The sequence below is a fragment of the Myodes glareolus genome, chromosome 2 (assembly GCF_982192425.1).
Source record: "Myodes glareolus chromosome 2, mMyoGla1.1, whole genome shotgun sequence".
NCBI classification, from domain to species: domain Eukaryota; kingdom Metazoa; phylum Chordata; class Mammalia; order Rodentia; family Cricetidae; genus Myodes; species Myodes glareolus.
The window spans coordinates 57,382,641-57,407,178 of record NC_142027.1 but is presented as its reverse complement, the minus strand read 5'-3'; the positions used below and the strand labels follow the sequence as shown (position 1 = coordinate 57,407,178).

General features: G+C 36.5%; 1 protein-coding gene across 9 annotated transcripts in view; it reads left to right on the top strand.

Moving 5' to 3' along the window:
* Bbx (BBX high mobility group box domain containing) overlaps positions 1-24,538 on the top strand; it is a 248,248-nt gene that overhangs the window by 153,745 nt on the left and 69,965 nt on the right. For all 9 annotated transcript variants that reach the window (XM_087900720.1, XM_087900711.1, XM_087900706.1 and 6 more), the window contains 4 exons: positions 4,742-4,912; positions 9,647-9,889; positions 16,809-17,004; positions 20,649-20,716. In XM_087900720.1, coding sequence (XP_087756846.1) covers positions 4,751-4,912; positions 9,647-9,889; positions 16,809-17,004; positions 20,649-20,716 — 669 coding nt within the window. In that variant the 5' untranslated portion in view covers positions 4,742-4,750. The remainder of the gene's footprint in view (positions 1-4,741; positions 4,913-9,646; positions 9,890-16,808; positions 17,005-20,648; positions 20,717-24,538) is intronic.

Genomic DNA, 24,538 nt, shown 5'->3' with positions numbered 1-24,538 from the left:
TTGTCTTTCCTACTTCTTTTGATTCTTCTCTTTATTTCTTACTGCTTTAGAGAATTACAATCAAGATCATCATTATCCCCTATGGTTTTACCTTCTTTTTGTGTTTTGAAAATAGACTGATAGGAAATTAAAATCTAGCTTATTTTATTAGGTAGTTATTACAACTGTAAATTATTGAAGTGTCCAGTTCACAGTTGGAGGTGTTTTACACCTTTAGATGACACTTTCCTGATGCTTCCATCTGAGATGTACTACCTGAAGTTCACTTTTTCTTATTTTCATCTCTCATGAGTGTTGAAATTAAATGTCCTGCTTTGTTTCTGACACTGTGCTGGGGTTGCTGGCCCTATTTTCCTCCGCTCCAGGTGGCTGTTGGTTTTCACCCACCACAGGCCACCTTGGTCAGTGTGTCAGAGCTGGACAGTTTTCATTCCCCTTTCTCACTCAGAAGAAGGATATCAGAATTCAGAGAAATAGAAGAGGTGGTGGTTATTGTGAAGTCACCATAGTATATAAAAACAGTGGATCATTGCCACAGTTAAGTACTGGGGTTTGTATATACTGATGCTTACACCTAACTAATTTCAGTCCTTTGTATGACAGGAGACAGACAAACAGATTACAGTGTCCTGAAACATTATGAAAAGACTCGACAGTAGAGAAGGGTTATTTAAATTAATATAATTCACAGAAAAATATGGCGAAATGGCCAATATAAATTCATTATGTGTATTTCTATATAAAGATAGTTATTTTTGAAGTTATCAAAAGAGGTACAGTGGGGACTGGAGAGATGGTTCAGTGGTTCAGCACTGGTTACTCTTCCAGAGGTCTTGGGTTTAATTCTCAGCAACCACATGGTGACTCACAACCATTTATAGTGGGATCCGATGCCCTCCTATGGCATAAAGCCATACATGCCAATGGAACAGTCATTCATATACATAAAATTTAACAAATCTTTTTTAAAAAGGTACAGTAGCCAAAGTCATATGAGTGTTGTATAAAAAGAGTGAGAACAGGTAATGCAGGATGAGAATGAAGGTGAACTTTAAACTACATATACTAGTCATTAATTTGATTCTTGATATTCTATTTTATTCATAAATATTGGCTTATATATGCACAGATATATAATAGACCCTCTATTTGATTCAACCAGCTTCATAAATATTCAAGGAAAAAAAACCAAAATTCACGTCTATGCTTATCTTGTACAGGCTTCTCCTTGTCATTAATCCCCAAAATGTATGATAGAGCAACGGTTCACACAATATTTACATTGTACTAGACATTATAAATAATCTAGAGATGACTGAAAGATAGGGAAAGATACTTCTGTATGTTACTCAGCTTTATGTCACTGGCAAAATAAGATCAAGTTAAAAGATGGAAAGATCATTTGTTCTTATTCAGGCTGACCTCATTACTTTGTGCCTGTAGTGGTGGTACAGTACACAGTGTAGGGGGCAGAAGACACTGCTCATCCCACTGCAGTCAGGAAGCAAAGAAAGATGAAGGGGTAGGGTCCCAACATCCCCTTCAAGAGCATTCTTTCAATGATTATCTTTTTCTACCAGCCTGTAAAGTTCCATCTCCCCATGGTACCATCAGCTAGGGATCAGACCTTCACAACATTGAGCTTTTGGGAATGTTTAAGATTTACATAAAGCAGTGTGCTTGTGTAAAATACTGTACTATTTTATGAGAGTTTTGGGCATCCTAGGATTTTAGAATCTGTGAAGGATACTGGAACATATGTTTGTATGTAGAATAAATGCTTATTACATGTAAAACTAATAGTATAATATAATTCACAAGGTCTAAGTACTAAATTCATTTTTCTAAAGGCACTGACAATACTTTGCTTTCTCCAATTGATTAAATGCCTAAGTGTATAGTTTCCCATTGATTTCTTTTACTATTAAAATATATGTTATCTCATAAAATATTGGGTTCCAAATATGGGTTTAATTACCACTTAGACAGCTTATCCTGAATGATTAATAAACCACAGAAGCAGCCATTTCCTTTACTTTCTGTATGGCAATGGTATTTTTGGAAATTGGGCTCCTGTGCCAAGCTTTATTTGTAGATAAAATTGGAGTTGTTAAATGGCCTATCAATTCACAAGAAACCTAATTTTTTTTTATTAAGAGTATTCCACATAACTAGTTCTAGTTGAGTTTTCAATAACTTCTTGTGCTCCTAAAGCCGCCCCACGAGTCATCTAATTACTTCATTCAGCAGAAATTCTTACTACAAAAGCCACAGGGACACTGTTTTGCTTCCTCCTCCTCTCCCTCCACTTCACTTTCTCTTTTCTTTCCTACTCCTTCTTTCCTTCTCTCCCTTCCCCCTCCCAGTTCTCTCACTTCCCTCAGCTTGCTTTGTTTTTGGCCTAGTGATAGATGGATGCATACCTTATGAAGGTTTTTTTTTTATCAAAGTGAAAATTTTTATTTTATTAAAATACATATGTTATTGCTATCTTCTATGAAAGACTTATTTCACTGTCCATCAGCAGTGAGCTGGTTGAATAAACTGCATTGTACTCATATTTTGTTACACCATTTTTATCAGACTGAACAAGGTATGTTAATCTAATAGAATAATGTATATAACTTTGGAACCATGGAGATGGCTCAGTGGGTACAGGTACTTACACATAAGCCTAATGATCTGAGTTGATCCCTAGAACCTGTATGGTAAAAGGAAGAACCAACCCCTACAAGTTGTCGCTCACTTCCCCCACCATATACACAAATACAATAGAGAAGTTAAAGGGTGCTGAATGATGTAGTTCCTGAGGCTATTGTCATTGGTTAAAGGAGATTCGTTAGAAGTTAGAGAGAAGCAGTGATTAACAGAATAGCGAAATGGACTTGTGTCTGAATGGAAATTTAGTATGGATAAAAGTGTCATTCTTGGGAAGTGAGGAGAAATCTAGATTCTTTGATAAATGGTACTGGTACTGTTGGCTAGCTGTTTAGGATAGTTGAGTAAACTAGATCCTTACTTTACTACTTTTATTAAAGTGTTTCAGTGTCTAAGATGAAGTCATACAAGTTCTAAGAGAAAACACTAGTGGGTAACTTTTGGCTTTAATGTGAGGAAAGCCTAAGTGTGATTCAAAATCCAGAAATACAGAAGATGGATGAGTTTGCCTGTGCTACGTTATTTACAAGACCTGAGAACAGGATGGGATCTTGATGCTTTATGTGCATAGATCCAAGAGTGCTTTAACATGGTGTTTTAAGTTCAGTGACCTTATACTGCATGCATTGGATTGGCTCAAATATCCATGGACTGAGATGAGGAAGTGTGTTTGTTCATAATTGTCAGCATCTGTCCCCAAGCCACTTAATGTTTAATAACATTTCACTATAGTGCCTGGGTTTTACATGAATATATACGAATAGTAATCTGTATTTTACATCAAACAAATGAGAAATTATAAATCATAAAAAATGAGAGCATATGTTGTATGGCTAGAGCAGACTGATAGTGAGGCCGCTGATAGTGAGACAAGGATTTATCCATACTGCTTTTGCTGGCTTTTTGGAGTCTGGTATCTTTTGAGGAATGCTTTGCTCAGCCTAGATATATTGGGGAGAGCTTTTGTCCTGCCTGAAAATTGTTGGATTTTGTTGGCTTCCCATGAGGGGAATGAATGAGGGAAGTGTGGAGGGAGCAAAAAAAAAAAAAAAAGTGGGAGAGAGTGGGAGCTGGAATTTGTCTGTAGAATGTAAAAAGTTCTGTTTTTGAATAAATAAATTTTAAAAATTAAAAAAATGAAAAAAAGATGAGAGCATATAAGAAAGTACTTAGTTAATTTTTAGGTTCTAGGGTTGGTCTTGTTCCAAAATGACATACATGCTGTTACAACCTACAATACTTTTATTAAATATAACTTTTCAAGTCATTAAAAAATAATGGAGAATTGAGAATATAAAGGATAGTGTGTCACAATTATAACCTGATTCTCTCTTAACTATTTTAGCCAATTATACACTTAAAAATTGTAAAGATATAATTTTTTTTTCCTTTTTAAATCAGGCTGCATATATGCTAAAGAGATGAAAAAAAACCTATGTGTTTGTTTTATTTGATTGTAGATAGGTGACACCCTGCTATGTGACCCACAGTGTGTTCATGCACCAAATGCTTGGAAACTGCACAGGTTTTGAAAAATGTATTTTATTGTATGAAATAGTTTTGTTTTAAATCTAAACCAAGTATTAAGTGACTCTTAGAAAGCACTTATTTAATATTGCAAGTACATATTTATCTTAGTATAGAATGCAAAATTCACTTGAAAAGTAATAGTCATGACAGAACGTGTAGAGGACCCCTCTCAGAATCCCTTTGCTCCCCCAAATGTTGTCTTTCATCAGTGTTGCGTTAGGAAAGTGGGAGAATCTATTCTGAATAAATATGAACAGGTTAATGTAACTGGCAATCACCTAATAGCTTATTTAGGTTTTAAGTTCTGAAGTTATGGAGTGGAAAGAAGTAGACTTATTAAGGCAAATTTTTAGCTCAATTTAGCCCATTAAAATGAATTCATGATTATGTGCTTATGATTCTCACTGAATCCAGTAAGTGCCTAATCTGATATATAATTTAGAAATTAAAATTATAACCCAATGAGAGCTAACTGGACAAAATAAAGTAATTTTAATCAAACTGACTTTGGTTCATATTCACATTCTCTCCATCTTTTGCACTCCTGCCCCAGGTCACAGTGATGAAAGGCAGTAATAGAAATAAAGATCATTCATCAGAAGGCGAAGGGGCTGGGAAACGACCAAAACGGAAGTGTCTTCAGTGGCATCCGTTGTTAGCCAAGAAGCTTCTTGATTTTTCAGAAGAGGAGGAAGACGACGAGGAGGAGGAAGATATTGATAAAGTAAGCCTTCCCTTAAACCATAGATATCTCAAGTATATACTTAGGCATGAATCATTTTCTAACAATAATTTTATGTCTTCTAGGACTCCTAAATTTAACTTTCATTGTTCTTTCTCACAGTTTGAGTAAAAGGATTCCTTCTCTAGGAATTCTATCAACTCACTGTGATATGGAGATTCAGATGGGACTCTTCATGAAGCTTAATGTCCTCTCTTGGTTCCCCTGTCTTTGCTTCCAGCCCAGCCTTGCCTTTTGTTGTTAGACCATTTCAGAGATGTTCTTAGTCTTCGTTGCTGTGGCCTTTGTTGTATCTCACTCCCCTCCCCAAAGTCTCTGTGGCCACATTTCTTCCAAGTTCTTTTCTGGAACATCCCTTTCCTATGCATGAACAGTTAGCTCTAGAACTTGGTATAACTGACTTTTCATTATTTCAGAACTACATCCTTGAAGACTTGGGGCCAAGACGTTGTATTTTAAAGTCAGGATTTCTTCATAGCACTCATGAATATTTGCCCTGTGGTTTTAGCTGTGCACTTGTTTTGTCCTCTCTTCTGCCTCAGAAACAAGTATGGTACCTGGCCCATAGCAGAAACATAATATATATATATATATATATATTTATTTTGAGGGACAAAACGCATGTACTTGTCACCACAAATTTTACAAATATATGGCTTCGGTGTTTTTCGGGCTGTTGACATTTACTCAGCCATCTTTTTAATAAAAACAAACATCTAGCAGAACTCATCTTTTTATGAGGAGTGAGCTCATTCTCACTATAAGCCATAATATCGACATTAATCTGCTCATGAGACATGTTTCAGTGCCCATTTAATTTCAAGATTAGTTTTGGAAGGGGATCTTCAAATCATGGCACTCTTGTTTCAGGAAATTGCTGACTTTATGCTTCGTTTGATTTTTCTGATTCATTTGCTCTGTTGATTACTTGGTCCTTGAGGTTGGCTCCTCTTTCCGTGACAGCATTCCCTTCTATTTATACAGCTTCCTTTACCTCTGTTCCTTCCTGAGTTCTTTCAGTTGATTTTCATATATTACTTTACCCTCAAATATTCATGCTCATATCTGGGCATACAGTTGGGGAGACTGAGTCAAGGGGATTAAGAATTTGAGGCTAGCTTTGTAGTAAATCTTGTCTCAGCAAACAAAAGTAATTTGTTTCTGAGCCTGTAATCTTGATCTCTGTCTCCATCCTGGATTTTTATCCTGAACTTTGAGCTCATATTTCAGACTGTCTGTCTGTCTGTTCCTCTGTCTGTCTGTCTGTCTATCTATCAATCATCCATTTATTTATCTGTCTATTTTGTTTGGGTGTGTTCAAAACTAAGTTTCTACTTTTCTCCTCCAAATCTTCTATATTTTCCCTGTCTCAATAAAGGCAACTGCAACATTTCCATAATACTTACTTCATCTAATTTTCCTCAAGCTCCCCATCTTTCCATCCATCTATCCACAAATTCTTTCAGACGTTTCTTTTATAACATGTTCTCTATGTGACCCTTTTTTAATGTCTCTTTTGAACTCTCTTTGTGCAAGCCGCCATTTCTAGCAGAGATTATTTTATTCCTACCCATCTTCCTGTTTCCATGCTTCTTTTGTATTGTCTGTTCTGCAGAAAGCAGTCACAGGGATCCTTTGAGAATGGAGGGCCAGTCATGTCCCCTCCCTCCTTAACAAGAGCAGGGATTTTTTACTCACTGCTCTATTAGAACAGGGCCTGGAGCATGGCAAGCCCCAGTAAATAGTTGCTGAGTGAAAGATTAAAGTCACTAGATCCTTTTATTCTGTCTTAGAAATGTTCCTGTCCCCCTTTATTCTTAGAAATTTTACTCATTTATAACTCGATCAGTATCCCACTGGCAGGTGTCCACCTAGCTAACAATAGCTACTTCAAATGCAAACTATCCACCACTATTTATTCTGCCTTTCCTGGGGTAATTTTTCAATTTTCAAATCAATTTAAATGCTGATCACTCTTGATTTTATCTTGAATATTATTTCTGTTCTCACATCCTATTCCTGTTCCTCTTGTCTGGATTTCTGCTATCTCTTTTCTTCTGGACATTGGAAGTAAACTTTTAATTGACTTCTCAAGGTTTGGTTGCTTATGATTTTGTTCAAAAGAACTTGTGGTATGCAGTACCAGCAGCAGCTCTTTGCTTAAAATACAAATGTTTCTTGCTTCAGAAATTTACTCAAGGCTCTACATTTATTTTAGGTACTTGTCTTGTTACTGCAACAAAACACCTGACAAAAGCAACTCAAGTTCCAGGACATGTAGTCTGTCATAGCAAGGGAAATAGAGCAGCAGTGGCAGGAGCAACTGTCACAAGATGCTCACAGTCACGAGAGAGCATTGGATGTGTTCTGTTCCCTTCCTCCTTTTGTTCAATCTGGGATCACAGCTCATAGAATGGCTCCACCCAAATTTAGGGTGCATCTTTCCATCTCATTTAACCTAACCTAAGAAAGTCCTTAACAGAGATGTCCAGAGATTTGTTTCTATAGTGATTTTAAATCCTGTCCAGTTGACAGAACCATCACATCATCGCATCTAGCTTAGGTACCTGTATTTAAGAGATGCTTGGTAAACTAAAGTCAGCTGTTTTTATCTTCATTTTCTTCAAGTTTATAAATTTGCTCACTTTTCATTTGATTAATTTAATTAAGTAGCTATAACATTAGTAGTAGTTAAGGATTTTTTGTGACAATTTGTTTCAAATCAGTAGCTGGTGCATGGGTTTAAATGCCCACTTATCAGCATGGCATAGCACATTGTTCATGAAATGGTCCATATTTCCTATTACCTTACTTCCCAAACCCTATTATCATTTTCTTGTACTATAGAACTATATGTGGATGTTCGAATGAAGTTCCAGGCCCCAGTTCTTGCTTCTCCACACCTTTCAGCTGATCAGCCAACATGTTCTGATTCAGCATTCAACACCTTTATTTACAAGAGGTTATCAGTGCATTGCTGTGTAATTTATTTGTTTATATGTACTTATATAATGAATTTTATTCCTATTTTTTTCCTTAGCTTCATAGTTTCAAAATACCAAATAAATGTCCTTTGAAAGTTCAGATCACTGCTAGTATATATATAATGAGGAAAATAAATCTGTACTCTTTATTTTCAAGTTATTCGTAGTTTAAGGACTTTATTATTTATTTGACCATAATTGATGGCCAATTTGTTATATTTGTAATATTTACTTAAAAGCATTAAAAAGTAGTAACTTGTGACTAGTAAGATGGCTCAGAGGGTAAAGGAACTTACCATGCAAACCTGCCAACACAAATATTGTATGAGAGGACCAACTCAATGAAGTTGTCCTTTGACCTTTACAAGCATGCTGTGTCAAGGGTATCAACCTCTTATATACACAAACACATATACTCTAATAATAAGTTTTAAAAATGATAAATTTGAATAAATAAGTATTTTCCTTCTACAGTTTTGTTAGCTGTTACCTGGTAAATATTGTATAAAAGAGCACGGTTACCTTCTAGTTTTGGTTCTAGCACTTCTTGAGAATTGGCTAGAGATACGAATTTTTAGGTCCCACTTCAGAGCCAAAGAATCAGAAACTCAAAGCCTAGCAATCTTTTTTTTATTCTTTTCAACCAATGCTCCAGAGAGTCCAGTCTACTCCTGAGTATCAGGACTGCTGCTCTACTGTATAATGCAGGCTGATGACTACCTTGAGCCTTCTTGGTTTGACTGTAGAACAAGCAATGAAAGACATGAACTTAAACAATCTGGATTTCTGTACATGACTGCATTTGTTTCTAGGAAAAAAAATCACAGAATTATACTTCAATTTTAGAGATACTGCAGTCTCACTATTTTCTGAGATTCCGTGATCACAGATGGGCTTTATGGAACTTAATACAGCACTCAGTTGCTGGAGGCATTACAAGGAGAAGTAAAGGAGAAAGGCTAGACCATAGGCCAAAGTGCACTAGGTCTGGGCATTGCTGGATTCACAAGGGCAGTGAGTAGACAGATTCAGTACTGTATGGAAGTCCTTGCAGACATTGAACAGTGATGAACAAAGTGTTTAGGAAAGAAAGATTTTAAAAATATTGTGACTGTTTAAGCCGATGGGAATTTATCCTTATTGCCCCAACATTTTGGAAGATAAGACTGATGCTCACAGGATTAAAGATGTATTATGAAGTTCTTTTAAACAGTTAAGTTAAATACTTTATAAAAAGAAGCTCTTCTGTGTCATGTGCAAAAGTCTGGGTGTTCTATATTTGCTTTTAATTATATTTGCTTTCATGATAAACTTTCTCATGTTATTAACTTTCTTCAAAAAGTAACACTTTTTGAAGAGCAGAAAGAGCTGATATATACATGTATTTCATGTGGATATAATTAATCTTGAGACCCGTAAACCACAAAATAATATTTTGTTCACTTAGCAATTGGCTAAATGTTAATACCAGATGAGTTGGCCTCTGTAGTTATAAAGATAAATAAGAGACTTTTATCCCCAAACGGTTCACTCTTTAGTGAGAGAAAAAAGGTAAGCCGTAACAACACAATGTGTAATAGAAATACACACAGATTGCCATAAAAACTAAACAGGACACATGTAAGTTAGTTATCATCCACCAAGAGTAGTCAATGATTTTTTTTAAAAAAATTACTTTTTCAGTTTGTTAGATGTTTAAAAGCCGTATGACTTTTGCTTTGGTTGGTGATAGGTTCATCTTCTTGAGGCGGATGGCCTAGAGCAAGATGTTGGTGAAACTGAAGACGATGAGTCACCAGAGCAGCGAGCCCGGAGACCAATGAACGCATTTCTTTTATTTTGCAAGCGTCATCGCTCTCTTGTCCGACAGGAACACCCAAGGCTTGATAACCGAGGTGCTACCAAGATACTAGCTGATTGGTGGGCTGTTCTTGATCCAAAGGAAAAGCAGAAATATACAGACATGGCCAAGGAGGTAGGTTGCAAGGACAAGGTGTGAGAGTGATTATGGACACCAAGTTCTGTAGCTCTTCCACAGCAAATACGCAGCAGCCATTGCTGACACTGCCATCTTCTGTTGTCATCAAATGGCATTGTAAAGATGACAACCTCAGGCTAGGTTTTCCTTATCATATCACAGGAATCTATTATGATCACGTTCTGATGTTAAATAACTAGTGTGTGTGTGTGTGTGTGTGTGTGTGTGTGGTCTCAGATTTTTGAAATAATTACCACAATGAGAAAGTTGGACAAAGATTTGTATGCCTTCTAAACCTTGTTGTGTTTTGAATAAAAACAATTTTTCATAAACACTTTTTTGTAAACACAGTGTTAAGAGAGATGCTTTGACTTGTTTCTGTTCTGAAAATTAGTGCAGCATGAAGATTTAAAACTAATACATGGATGAATGACAGTAGAACAGGGTGTACTGTGACGTATGCATGCTCGCAAAAGCTGAACAATAATAATTGGTGAGAAACATTTCCACATGGGAAGACTATTAAGAAAGGTAGCACATTCATTCCAAAATGATAGCAGTAACTAAATGTTTTCGAAAAGTTCTGTACTATATTTGTTTCTACATTAATATGGGATCAGTATTTGACCATTGTCCAGATGTATTATGAGTGGACTTAGTCCTAAATGAGGAATAGGTACTGTATTGTGGTTAAGTCTGAAAGGAATAGTTCTAACATTATTTCCTTAGAGTTTCAACTTGCAAAAAAATTTTCATTCATGAAAATCCCTGCCACCCAATTAACTTCTAAGGAGAAAAAAATGAACCAGCAGGGGATAAAATAATGTAATTTCAAGATACTTTATTAGACATCTTAGTATGTGGAAAAATAATGTCTTCACTTGACGTGGTTTTATTGAGTTGTTTAATAAGGAATCCTGCAACATAAAAATTTCTTTTAAAACATACAGGGAAATTTGAATCCAGAGTAAATGACTAGTGTTGCTGTGTAATTAATGGTCACAGAAGGCTTTAGGAATTTACTAATTGTTCAAGATAAACTTTTAACTATGCTGGGCATCTATAAAATTTAAAATCAATTACAGAAACTTACGTGATTTTAAATGTTCCAATAGATTTCCACAAGCCTAACAGTAATTAACAATAAACCCTTCTCATTAAATAGGTTTATATCCTTTCATACTCATGCTTATATGATAAAGTAAACAATTATCTGGAGCCTCACAGTGAACTGCATATGCTTCCTATAATTAAACACTTGAGCTTGATTTTGGACAACATGCAGCATATTACCAATATAGTATTTGCCTTTTCTTAAATACAGCTAATTTACAAACCCAATAGGTGGCCACTTTTAAGAGAAGGACCTATTATTTTTGCACAGGAAATCCTTTATTAATTACTTAATTAGCTTCACAATATTTGCCATTGTGGTACTATAATGAAATCTGTTTAGGTAGCCCCCTGCAGCCTACAAGTGGAAACCAGAATGTCCCATGTTGCATCTTGCCTTGTTTATAGTTACTCATAAAATATTGTCTCATTTTTACTCCAAAGTCTAATCGATTCAGCTACTTCCCAAATTATCACACAATTGGTCTCTAGTGGTTATTTCTTTCAGCTTATTTACTTAGTGTTTCACAGTTACATTAAAGTGCATGTAATCGTGCTGAAGTCTTTTTTGTTAATATTGCAGCCTTAATTGGAATGTCAGTTCAGTCAGCCAATGCTTATTAAGAAGTTTCAGTACTCAGATTTTATGGTAATTGCTAGTGATACAAAACTAGACACAAAGAAGCCTCTGGTCCTAAAGCCTGAGTCATTTTGAAAACGACTTCAGGTGTAACTTTTCAACTTTGAACCCTCAATTTTGAATATTTTACTGAACATACGACATTCCTTTAGCACAGTCCATGTGTGAATATGAATGTTTTACATTTATTTGCCATCTGAACCCCTGCCTTTATAAGAGTGAGAATAGTTTGCCCACAGGAGTAGCCTCAGAGTGTGTCCTGAGGCGTTTTGGTTATTGTGCAAGCATCATGGTTTATTTACCCAACTAAAACCTTTTACTGCACAAGGCAGTGCAATCTTAGGAGGCCACTGTTGTGGCATGTAGTTGACTAGAACATTATTATATAGTTTGTACTTTTCTCTTTCTGATTTTAAAAGAAGCATATCTTCAAAAGATGAAATAGCAATATAATTTTTCTTTTTCTATTCATGACAGGTCTAGGTTTCTGTGAAGGAAGTACAGATTCATACCTCCCCCACACTCTGTTTAGATTAGCAGCACTTCTCCCCTGTGCTCTGTATGGGTTAGAACCTCCCCCCCCAACAATACTGATTAACACCATTTCTCCCTGTGCTTTATACAGATTAGACCCCCCTATACTGGTTAACACTTCTCCTCCGTGCTCTGTACAGATTAGACCACCCCCCCACACACAAACACACACCCACACCAGGTAATGAAGAAGTTAGTGCCACTCTCTGCTGAACTCCGACCTGGTTGTGTGTTGTAATTTTTGCCTGCTGCTGAAGAAAGACCTAGCTCTAACAACTAAGTATGGAGGGAGTTCCGTCAGCTACCCATGGTGGATATGTTATAAGAAAAAAATGTGTGTTAGGACACTTTTGTAAAATTTCAGATAATTTTCTGTATAATCCATCGACTGATTTCGTAGATTTTACTTCATATATTTGTAGCAGCAGCATCTGTCTTTGGTTGTTCAAGCATTCACAGAATGTCTTATTCTAGAATCTCACCAGGGTCACCATCTCTTTTCATTCTGCAGATCTAGACTGTAAATAACTAGAAACACTAGTGGACACTGAGATAGTACCCCAAATGCAACTAAAATTAAATAAATGGAGAAAATGTTTCATTAATATTAAAGTACATTGTAGATCAAATTTCCATTTATGTAATGATCCTGAAAGCATTTATTGTTTGAGACCCCATTTTAAAGCATTAACATAATAGATTTATTGTCTTTTGTTATATAATAATACCACTGTCAGATATAAAGGAGGTAAAACACTGTGACAGAGGGTATGCATTTAGTGACAGTACTGAATAACAAAAGAAGAAGCAATTTCTTTTTTGTTATTGCTAACAAAATACAATAGTGGTTAGGGCCAGGAGAAGAGAGTCAGCATTACTGAATGCCTTCTATCAGTGCAGAACTTTCTGTAAAGCAAATTTACGTTAGAATCATCTGGAAATTTGCAGGAGAAGTTGAAGGCCATAAGGTGAATTTTGATTTTCATAGAATTTTGAAAATCAGTATTTTAGCAAAAGTCTATATATGTGTGAGAATTTTTCATCAAAATCTTAGGATCAATAATCTGTGATTGATGTTCTTGGAAGATAAATGAGCTTCCCTCTCCCCTTCAGCCTGGCCCTGGATGTCTAGATAGATGGGGCCTATCTCTTGAGGCCTTTCACTCCTGTGATGATGGATTGTGTCCACCTGGTTGACCTACATGGCAATTATTACACTTGGCTATTTGCTCCGGACTGTATACCAGGTCTCCCAACATTACTTCTTTTCTCTGCCTCCTTTGTAATCTCTTTTATAGTAACTTTGTCATAACAAATGACAAGCCTTTCCTGTGTCTCTTAAAAGCTGAATCAGATCAAATGATTGATGAAGGACCAAGTTCCAAGGACATATAGGCATCCTTACTCTCCGAGGCTGCTCTTGCCTCTGAACTTACTTGCTTGCAGCCCATAATTTGTATTGGTTTGGTGTTTTCTGTAAATAAATTTATGTGGTTTTTTTTTCTTCAGTCATTCACAATTTTAGCCCTTCTGATCAGTGTGTACTTGACTAGGGGTCTAGTGTTGTATCTCAGTGATAAGATGCCTACTAAGCATATCTGAGGCTCTGGGTTCAATCTACAACAACAAACAAAAGCTAAAAAATAAAAGTGTCATGCACGTGTATTGAACATTTACATTGAGTTTAAGAGTCTGCACAATTCATATTGTGGTTTAGTTAAAGTATTATCCTTCATAGTAAATTGTCTAAAACATCCCCCATATTCCAGACCTTTCTCTTGCACTCTTCTTGTCTACTCATAGGAAACTTCCTGTTCTGTAAACCCGTTGCAAAACCATTTTTTATGCTTGAGTTAGGGCAAGGATTGTAGACCATGTGTAAACAGAAATGCCTGTGTGGTAAATTATGGATTAGAAGCATCATGAATGGAGGGACTCTGCCTGATTCCCCCTCTTTCTGTTTCCAGTGTCTAAGAAGAGTGTCTTCCAGTCAGTACTCACTGAGTCTTTGCAGTGAAGGTGCATAGGATAGAGACAAGAGGATGAGAGTGATTTTAAGTGCTGACTGTTGGTGCCTTATGCTGTCTTCAGCACTATCATAAATTAGTGTAAGGCGGCCTTCATTAGTATCAACTGATAATTTATCAGGATGACAGTATAATTTCCATTATACTTGATTTTCACTGAAACAGATCATTAAGTGATCCTTAGCAATGTTACTAGTGAAGAATGTGTCAAAAAACTGAATATGAAGAGAAGGGCACTCTCAAGGAGCAAGAGATTCCGGTACTAATGCCATCCAACCTCTTTCACAGCTGGTGCTTTCTGCTTAGAAAATTTTACCTACCAAAAAAAAAAGATGATTTTATTTCTCATGATAAATTTTATTAGTAAGTTTCTTTGAAAGTTCAGTTACTGGCACACCTTCCCCATGTGCCTTTTATTGAGGCATGATAATGATGCATGTGTCTGCTCCTTGCCTTTTCACCCCTGCCTGCCATTTATCACTTTCTACCATCAGACAGCAGGCAAGGTTATTTGTCTGCCTCAACTTAATATGTAAATTCCCCATTTACAAGAATTCACTGTGGTAGCGTGTCTTCCTATGTCAACTTTGATGTTTCCAAATTCATTCTGCTATACAGTTGTAAATTCGTTTGGTGCTGGTCTAGTGTCTCATTTTACTTCTTTATTTTTAAGAAAAATAGAACTAAACACTAGAATGGTGGCTAAGTGGTAATAAGAGTCCTTGTGTTCTAGTGGAGCACCAGAGTTCAGATCCCAACACGCACACTGGGCTGCTTACAACCATCTGTAACTACAGGTTACTGATGCCACTGGCCTCCAGGGTCAGTGTGCAAATACACTCAGACACATACACATAATTCAAATAAAAGAAATCTTTTTTAATTAAAAGAGAAAAGTATTACTAGATTTTAGGGACCTATGTGCTTTTTTTTTACACACACACACACCTATATGTCAATAGGTAAATTTATATGTTATACATAAAATAATTTCAGAAATGAGTTAAAGTTTTATTGGGATAAATATCATTCATTGTTAATTAATACTACATTATTACCTACATTATAGCTTTTATTTATATAACTTATAGTGAAATAGTTGGAGCATTGTTTAGGTTAGGTATTCTTTCCTTATACCTTTCCTCAAAATAGTACCTTTTACCCCTTGTCTAAAAGCAACTTGGAGCTTAGAACACATTACTATTGTAAAAGGCAAGCCTGCGAGGATGAAAGAATTGTGTTAGATGGTAATGGGGGTGTATGCCCATAACCTTATTGGGAGACTGAAGCAGAGAATTGTGAATTCAGAACCAGATTATATAGCCAAACTGTTTCAAAAGAATGTGCTAATATAATAATGTGATAGTGATATTTAAAGAATACATAGGAATTTTTTTTTTTATTAAACAGTATAGCTCTGGGAAGATACAATGGATGTTAGGCAAGAGGTAGAGGATTTAAAAGAAGGGATAAAAGAAGGAAGCAACAGAAAAAGAGGTGAAAGTAAATATAAAGCTTGTGATGGACTGATTACAGCATGTCACAGCAGAGCTTGTTCATATCTGCCATCCTGTGTGCCCACTGAAAAATATTGACAGTTCTGTTACACTTTATAGATGGAGGACCTGGAGGGGATGCCCAACGGTAGCTAAGTAGAAATACCTCTTGAGCCCAGGTGCATCATGCTTCCACTGCTCTTCTGCTTGCCCTGGGTCTGAAAGTAACCAGAAAGCTGGCCAGCTAGCCTGCCTTGCTCCCTTTCTACTTAATCTTGGTTCCTTTTCTCATAATTGAGAATTTTACTTTGTGTTAGCCTTAAAGAACACTGAGGCAGAGATTTAATTTTTGTAAAACCATTCTTAACAGGGTAAGTTAAGCAGTAAGGGCACAATCTAGCTACTGGGCGAGGTGTTAACTCCTGCTCTGAAATGTATACTAAAGTGTCCTTTGAAATAGGTGCTGGGGGCTATAGAGATGGGGACTGAGGTTTGATTCCAAGCATCCATATGGAAGCTCATAATCACATCTATCTCCAGTTCCAGGGCATCCACTTCTCTCTTCTAGCCTCCATAGGCACCAGGCATGCAAGTGATACCACAACATACATGTAGGCAAAACAGCTATTTGAAAAAAAATTCACACATGTACACACAATTTTTAAAACTTTAAGAGAAGAAATTGGTGCTGTGCACTTTTGACGGTAACCCAAAGCACAGATGGTACTGTGCAGTCCTTTAAGGCCCACAGAGGACACTGCTCTATGCTAAATGCCTGCAGCTTGTTTTATCCCCGCCTTTTCCACCCTGGGCTCTTTCTAATACAAAAGCCTCCTCTGCCACCAAAGTCAGGCAATTTTTTAAGAACAAGAACAAGAAAAGATTAGAACATTCTGAGTGTCTGGTCTCTGTATTCGAGGCCCACAAGTTAGATAACTCCACCCTGTCTCTAGATCTCGGTGTGTGACACTGTCATCTTCCCTAATGAGAGCTACTGAAATCATGGAATGTGGTTTTCTCAGTCATAATCTGAATGAGGGAGGGAAAGGGTAAATGCTGTTGGACTTCTGTGTCTGGATGTTGATTAAGCCCTCATTTGTTTATAGTATAAAGATGCATTTATGAAAGCAAATCCTGGCTACAGATGGTGCCCTACTACAAACAAGCCTGTAAAATCGCCAACACCCACTGTCAATCCACGGAAGAAACTTTGGGCCTTCCCATCTGACTCTTCAAGAGACTTGCCAACCCCCAAGAAGGCAAAGACAGAAGAAATTCCTCAGCTTAACTTTGGAATGGCTGGTAAGTTTCCATAATTTGCACCTGTTCTTAAAGGACAGAACAATGCACTGAGTGTTTTAAACAAATTATACAAATTTGAGAAGACAATTTTTGACCAGTATGAAACTCTGGCAAATATGTAGCATATCATGAGGTATTAGGGCATGGTATACAAAGAACTGAAGACATGCAGCCAAGTTGTACATGCTGTGGAGATCCTGATATTGGCAGTATGGAAATGTCATAGCAGTTTGGAGCTTGTCAGGAAATTTTATATTACCAAAATAAGTCTGTCCCCCTCCGTCTCTTCTCTTCTCTCTCACACACACCTCTTCCCAAATATTAAGCAGAGTAAGCACTGGAGTTATGGGTATTTAAAAACCCACAGTTACTTAGATCATCTGAGTATCTTATCCATGAAAAAATCCATCCAAGTCTGAGATGAATCTTAAAGAGAACCCCCACCCTACCCCTCCTTCGATCCCCGTTAATGTTCACCTTTAGCAAACTTAAAATTCCAGATGGTGCCTTTTTCTGTTTTACTCTTTGGATAGTAAGGAATGCTAATGCATTTATGACCGTGAAATAAAACATTTACATTTTTGCCCAGAATGACTGGACCTTTCCTCGTTCCTATTCATTGTAACCAAAAGAGATTTTGCCAGGAAAAGATTGGGAGGTTGAATAAGACAAAAGCAGGGAAGTTCGTGCTGAGCTTGAGTTCCTATACCATATTACAAGAAAATATTTTTCAGAATCCTAAACCGTTTACAATATTGGAAGGTTAATAGAGATGCAGTTGAGCCATACTGTGATTGTAAATTCTTTTAAATGCCCAGTAGTTTGCATAAGCCTTCATAGTTCAATGTTGGGTTCATAATATGAAAAGTGCATGTGATATAGGATGAATGCCTGAAGAATGAAGCAACGTATAGATGTATCTTTGGGAAACGAAGTCTTCAGGTGACTGTTGAGTGCAGTGTGTATAATGTAATTCCAGAACAGTTCCCAGCTTGTGTCCTGAAAACCCAAAGCAGAGCTGTTCCTGTGTTAGCTCTCACTTTGCACAGTTTTAGCTTCTGCCCACTTGGTACTGGTCTTTGTGAAATGTCTGGACCTCACCTCCAGATTACAGTGGTTTGGTCTGAGACCAAGAGAAGATGGATTGATGGCTAAAGTCGGAACTCTCTTTGATTGCCATTTATGTCTATTGCTATTCTCTCAATTCTAAATCTGTTACTTTGTGTAGAGTTTTCTTTAATGAATTATTCATCACAAACCAAACAATAATTGTACGTAAATTATAGAAAGTATGTAAACACATCTTTTAGTAACCATGTTTCTGACATTAATTAATTTACCTTTTACCTGTAAAAAGATAAGTAGAATCTAGACTTAAGAAATATGTAAGTCAGCTTTAAAAAGTAGTATTTCTTGAAGCAAAAAAACAGGAAAGAAAAGCACCTTGATAGCATTTGCCTCAAGTAATAAAGACCTGTGTCGCGTGTTGGAATTTTATGACCAGAACTCGCTCACTGCTAGTTATGTCCCTATTCAACAAGATGAAAGCGAACCAAATTACCTGTGATTAAAAACTGGTGTTTAGCTATCTGAACAAAGGCAATACAAAAGGAACTTTAAAGGTCAGTTTAATGCAGAATCTAGTCTGTTTTATTCTCGTTTATTTGTTCAGTGGTCCTTGGCACTCTACATTTCACAATTTAGAGTAACCCAGCTTTGTCAAATATATGATTTCCAAGGAAGGAAAAATATGTAGAATTTGATATACTACAAACCTTCAGTAAAAGGAAAGTATTCTACTTATGTGAATGTATTTTGATAGTTTTAAATAGCATTATGTAAGTGATAGAAAAATGATAGTTTCTTGGCATATCCCTTAGGATGAATAACAAACTTCTTACAAAGTCACATTTGGTATATAACTTGAATTATCATGTAGCCGTATTCCTATTTTACTTTGTAATTTGTGTGGCCCATTTTTATCTCTTGAGTGCTATCACTCAGCCCTGGTTCCTAGGATGCCAGCTGCAAAAGGTTCACTCCCAAGCATCCTAAACACTTTTTGCTAAATTCATTTCCCCCTTCTGACTTGCACTTTTAGTAAACATCTAGTTTATCATACACAGTAGTTCTTAAAGTTATGGTTCAATGGAAAGTAGACACTTAAAAGCACTGCAGGCCTTTGTTTTACCAGATTAGCCAGTATTTGTGTTCTGTGTGTGTCCTCCTGCATGGCTGCCTACCAGTGTTAGGCTTTCTTAACTCACCATCATTTGATGACATATTTTTCTCTCTGATTACCTCGTAGCCTCCTTATCTTTTATTCTTTCTCCTTCTCCTCTCTCTCTCTCTCTCTCTCTCTCTCTCTCTCTCTCTGTGTGTGTGTGTGTGTGTGTGTTTATGTCTACCTCAGAACCTTTTCTCACTTAAAAATTTTATATATAAGGTGTGATCAAAGTTGATTCCTGAGATCTCAAGGCAGATTGAACAAAGCTCTACTTCAGGGCATACATTTAGACAGAAATGTCTTCAGGCAGTCTTACATATCCTCATCCTAAATCTAAAATGCCATCCTTGAGACCTGTGTGCACCAGAGACACAGGTGCAATCCCGCCTGCTCTTTCATTGGTGCTTTCAATTTTAAAATTTGAGACAGCCTTAAAGAGTAAAGGTCTCTGATGGAAATATAACCTGGAGCAGAGATCTACCGCTGGACTTTTTGTGTTGTTGAAAGAATTAAAGCAAAAGAGTTGGCTAACCAATGGAAAGGGGCTTGTCCTGCCCCAACTTAATGTGCCAGAATTTGATGACTCCCCATGGGAGCCCTTACCTGTTGGGAGAGGTGGATGGAAGGGGGAGGAAGGGGTGGGAGATTGTAAAATGAGTTTGCTAACATATACATTAATTTTAAATCTTCAAGCTATTTTAGCAAGAGCCTGATATGCCTGAAGATCTATAATGTCTACAGCATATCTGTTATTTTTAATTTATTTTGGAAGTTTTAAGGAGATTATTTTTTAAAAGCCCACTAGAATTCGGAGGCCGCTGTGAAACTTCTCTGTCCCGTGTTCCCTGAAAACCTAATTCTTTTGATCAAACCAGATTTCACAGAGCAGAGATAACAATGTCAGATTAAGTCTCAAACTTCTCAGAAGACAAACATGAATACGCTTGGATTAAAAAAATAAATGCATCGAAACAGTTGAATTTTGGAAAGAAGCCTTGGGAGAAAGGAAGTTTGATATGGGAGAAAGGAAGTTATGATAACAGCTGTACTAGTGGGGAAAGTGTTGTGTGGGAATGGTGGTAGAGCAGTAGCATTTAAAAGGCCAGGTGTAGTGGGTCATGCCTCTTATCCCTGCACTTAAGGCAGGGAGAGCATGAGCTCTAGTAGAGCCGGGCTTCATAGTAAGACACTGTTTCAAAAGAAAAAAAAAAAGCAAAATATAGAAAAGAAAAAGGGCTCTTCAAAGTATGTGCACTAAGCACACATGTACCAGGTTATATAAGAATGAATTTTGTCATTTTTCCATAAAATTTATATGTGGGTAGTTTGGATTTCTGCCTTTATGAATATCCTTCTTTATTCTGGATGGCTGTGTGTGCTTCATGCTTCTGAGTTGATTTTCGTTTTTGATCTTTAGATCCTACTCAGATGGGAGGCCTGAGCATGTTGCTGTTAGCTGGAGAACATGCTCTTGGAACGCCGGAGGTAAGCCAGGCCTTAGTCTTCATTGCTCTTCACACTGCATTCTGGTGTTTCACCACATTGACATCTGCGTTTTGTTCACCTTGTTGCTTCAGTTCCACCGTTTACAGCTCACTGACAAACTTTGCCTGTGCATCTAATGTGCTGAGGGTAGCAGAAGTAGTATACACGAACCAAAAGGACAGACACACAACTCCACTGCAGAATCTGCAGTTGTTAGAACCTAGGAGTAAAAACTACAATACTGTGCATTGTCATTTGTTCTATTGTCTCATGGGTGTGTAATTTGTATCCTAAATAAGTTCACTCAGTTCAACATATTCCCTGTTGTATCATGTTCTCATTTACATGTGCTGTGGGAAGCCAACAGTAAAAATATGAGACTATCTGTCTCTCTAGTATCTGAGTAATTCTAAATTCCTGTTTGAACATCTGGAATGACAGCATTACAAAACTGTTTCATCCTTTAAAATAGAAAAAGAAAAGGACCCAGGGCCCTCATGACCTTGTTTCTGTGATCTAGTTATTAGTCTGCTTTTCTAAACATTTTTAGACTTGACTCTGCTCAGCTGTGGCACTTAACCACACATAATTTGCATTTGTGGCACCTTCTATTTTCTAGACCCACTTAACAGAGATCAGCTGAATTAACCTGTAGGTCATGTAATTTTGCTACATTATGAGTCTTCAGATGGAAAATTTCCATTCAAACCAACATAGCTGTTTGGGACAAAATAGCAAGAGCTGTCAATATTCCCATGGAAAATTAATCTAGTAGCAAACCTATCCCTAATATTATTTATTACTGCTATGGAAACATACTGCAAACATTTTCCTTTTTTTTTTCATTTTCTTGCTTTTAGTTCAGTTTTATTACAAGCCTGTGCTGTTTACTGTTGTTTTAAACTTTGAGTAGGCCAATGTAGACTACAGTTAAAATCTACTCAACTATACAGGCTATTTATACTATGGTGCTGTTGTTACTTATAGTTTTTTATATGGGATACAAAGTGGTTGAGTTTATATTAAATTTAACAAATTTTTTTTTATTTTAATGTAGTAAAAGTATTAGATTTTATAGAAATATTTATTCTGGTGTGCAAATCTTCCACTGAAAATCGCATACATGTGACTGCTTTTGCAGCTCATTACTGAGCGTGTTTCCTGCTCCTAATAGCAGCATTGTTGGACATCATTTCCATCCCTAGCTCATAATATGACCTCCTGAGGGCAAAGCACATCCTCTGGAATAGAATGGTCTAAATATTCCAAAGGTGGATGGATGTGAACAAAGTTGGTCTTTCAGCAGTCTGACTCATGACCATTGCAACAGTCAGCATTACCTCTCCTCACAGATTCAATTATATTTTATTCCCAACTTTTTAGCATTCTTTTACCACTTCAGAACAAATATAAGCAAATGATCATTGTAGATCTTCTGTATGCTAGGAAGAAAAAGGAAATTAATTTACTGCTTTACTTAAAATTTTACTACTTATGTGTAAGCAGAGATTGCACCTTCATTTCCCAGCCATCCAGACCCAAATAATCACACAGAAACTATTAATTACAATACTGTTTGGCCAATGGCTTAGGCATATTCCTACCTAGCTCTTATTTCTTAAATTAACCCATTTCTCTTCATCTGTATATCACCATGAGGTTATGGCTTACTGGTAAGGTTCTGGCAATTTTCTCCTTCAGAGCTACATGGCGTCTCTCTGACTCCACCATCTTTCCTCCTCCTCTCTCTCTGCTTGGACTTCCCACCTTATATTCCACCCTGCCATAGGCCAAAGCAGCTTCTTTATTAACCAGTGATAATAAAACATATTCATAGCATTCAGATGGGAATCCCTCACCACTTAAGCTGTTTTTAGTAAGTTCTGCTTCCTTTAAAAAACAGCATTTTGTGACACATAGTGTAAGCATTACAGTGATAGACCTTTTTTTACCCTAATGAAGTGGAAGCATTTTGAGAACTTTGTAGATAAAGAAGCAAACAGTGCGGGAGCAGGTACCTGTAGCAGTAGTTACATCCTTAGGAATCCAGCTTTGTGTTCTTATTCCCTCCTCTCATCTCAAGAGACATTTAGGTCATTCCTGAAAATAATCTTGAGCTATTAGAACAGTAAAATACTAAAAACTTAAGTAAAATATTATCTCCAAATACCATCAGAGAGCTTACTTTTAGAGATCAGTAGGCTTCAGTTAGTCCACAGCTTTCTACCTCACTATTTTTTATTGCAAATATGTATGTAGACTTAGTAACCAGAACTTCTGTATAGACAGATTATCCTAAGATAAACACAATAAATATGTATTTAGGTTTTTCCATGAAAATTAAGATAGAGAACAATTCAGAAGTTTTGTATTTTTTTATATTGGAATAATTACTGTGAAATCTATTTATACTGTTTAGTATGACTAATCAAAGTAACTTCTGTTACAGAAATTCTACCACCGAAAGGTATAATCACAAAGACATTCAAAGTGACATGAGAGACTCTTATTTTGAAGTAGTCTTAGAGGGAAGGGGCTGTTTTCTTCCCTGGCCTGAGATTTCGCCACATTTACAGAGTTCTAAAGAGAATCCTTTTTTAAAGTGTGGAATTTAATATAGGAAATACAGGTATTTTCTTCACTGAAATGATAGATTTCTGCTGAAAAGCTTCTATGGCCAATGGTGTCATAGATCTGTTTGGTGTACCCTTGCAGGTATAGACAGTTTAGTTTCTTGAGATGTCAGTGAGCAAATTATATTGATGTTTGCATTTGTTTTCTTCAGTCTACCAATTCTCAGTCACCATAATAGATCTTTGGCACTATTATTTGGGCATTTTGAGTATTGTTTCTGAGCTAAGCAAGACTGTTTGCTCTTGGTATAGTAAGCTGGAGTCCTTATAAAATGGAAAGGGTAAATTTGGTTTTATAAATCTGATGTTTTATAGTTCACACAAATAATAGTCTTCATGCCCATAGTATATGTAAATATTTGAACTATTTGGAACAATTTTTTAAAAAACAGCATTTATTTTATAGAATTTTTTGATTTGAGAAGAAAAATTGATATACTGAACAGGACAAACACAGAAAGGAATAAGTCCTGTCTCAAAACACAGCAAGTCTGTCTCTGCTGAGTGTTTGTAAGAGGCAGTATAGGTGTCTTTAGGAAATGACCCCATCATAGTGGAAGAAATGGAAGGATATGATAGGACATTTTGGCAAATTAGTTAAGTCAGAAGTCAAATCTAGTTGCTTGTGCAGTGGCACAGAAAGATCTTCTTGAGCTGTAGAAGTGAACCACTTTAAACAAAACACTCTAGATTTAAGTGAATTCATTGTTTAATTTAAAGAAACAGGAAATAAAAAGGCAAAAGAAACAAAGTAATATTCTTTTCGTCAGATTCTTGATTGAAGAGGCAGTTAGAAATTTCTTAAATATGGTATCAATGAGTTATTGGAAGATAAAAATCCAAGTAAAGCAAAATATTTGATCTAAAATTGCTAAAAGTAATTTTAAGATAGAGTTTTCCATTTTTTGTGCTAGTCTGAAAAATGTAAAACTAAACTAGAATTTAAAAATAAAAGCAAGGGATATTAAGATTCATAGATTATATGGAAAGGACAAAATGTAGTTGGATTAATCTTGGCAAGGACAAGATTTGCTGTTGTACCCAAGTGAGCAACAGTCATCTTGGCTAGAACAGAAGGAAGCAAAATGGAAAATAAGAGTGGTTATGATGAACGTTCATCGCTGCTGAGGGAAGGCGTGTCTATTCAGTTTAGTAACTGAAGCCAGCCTTAGCAGCGTATGAGATTTGC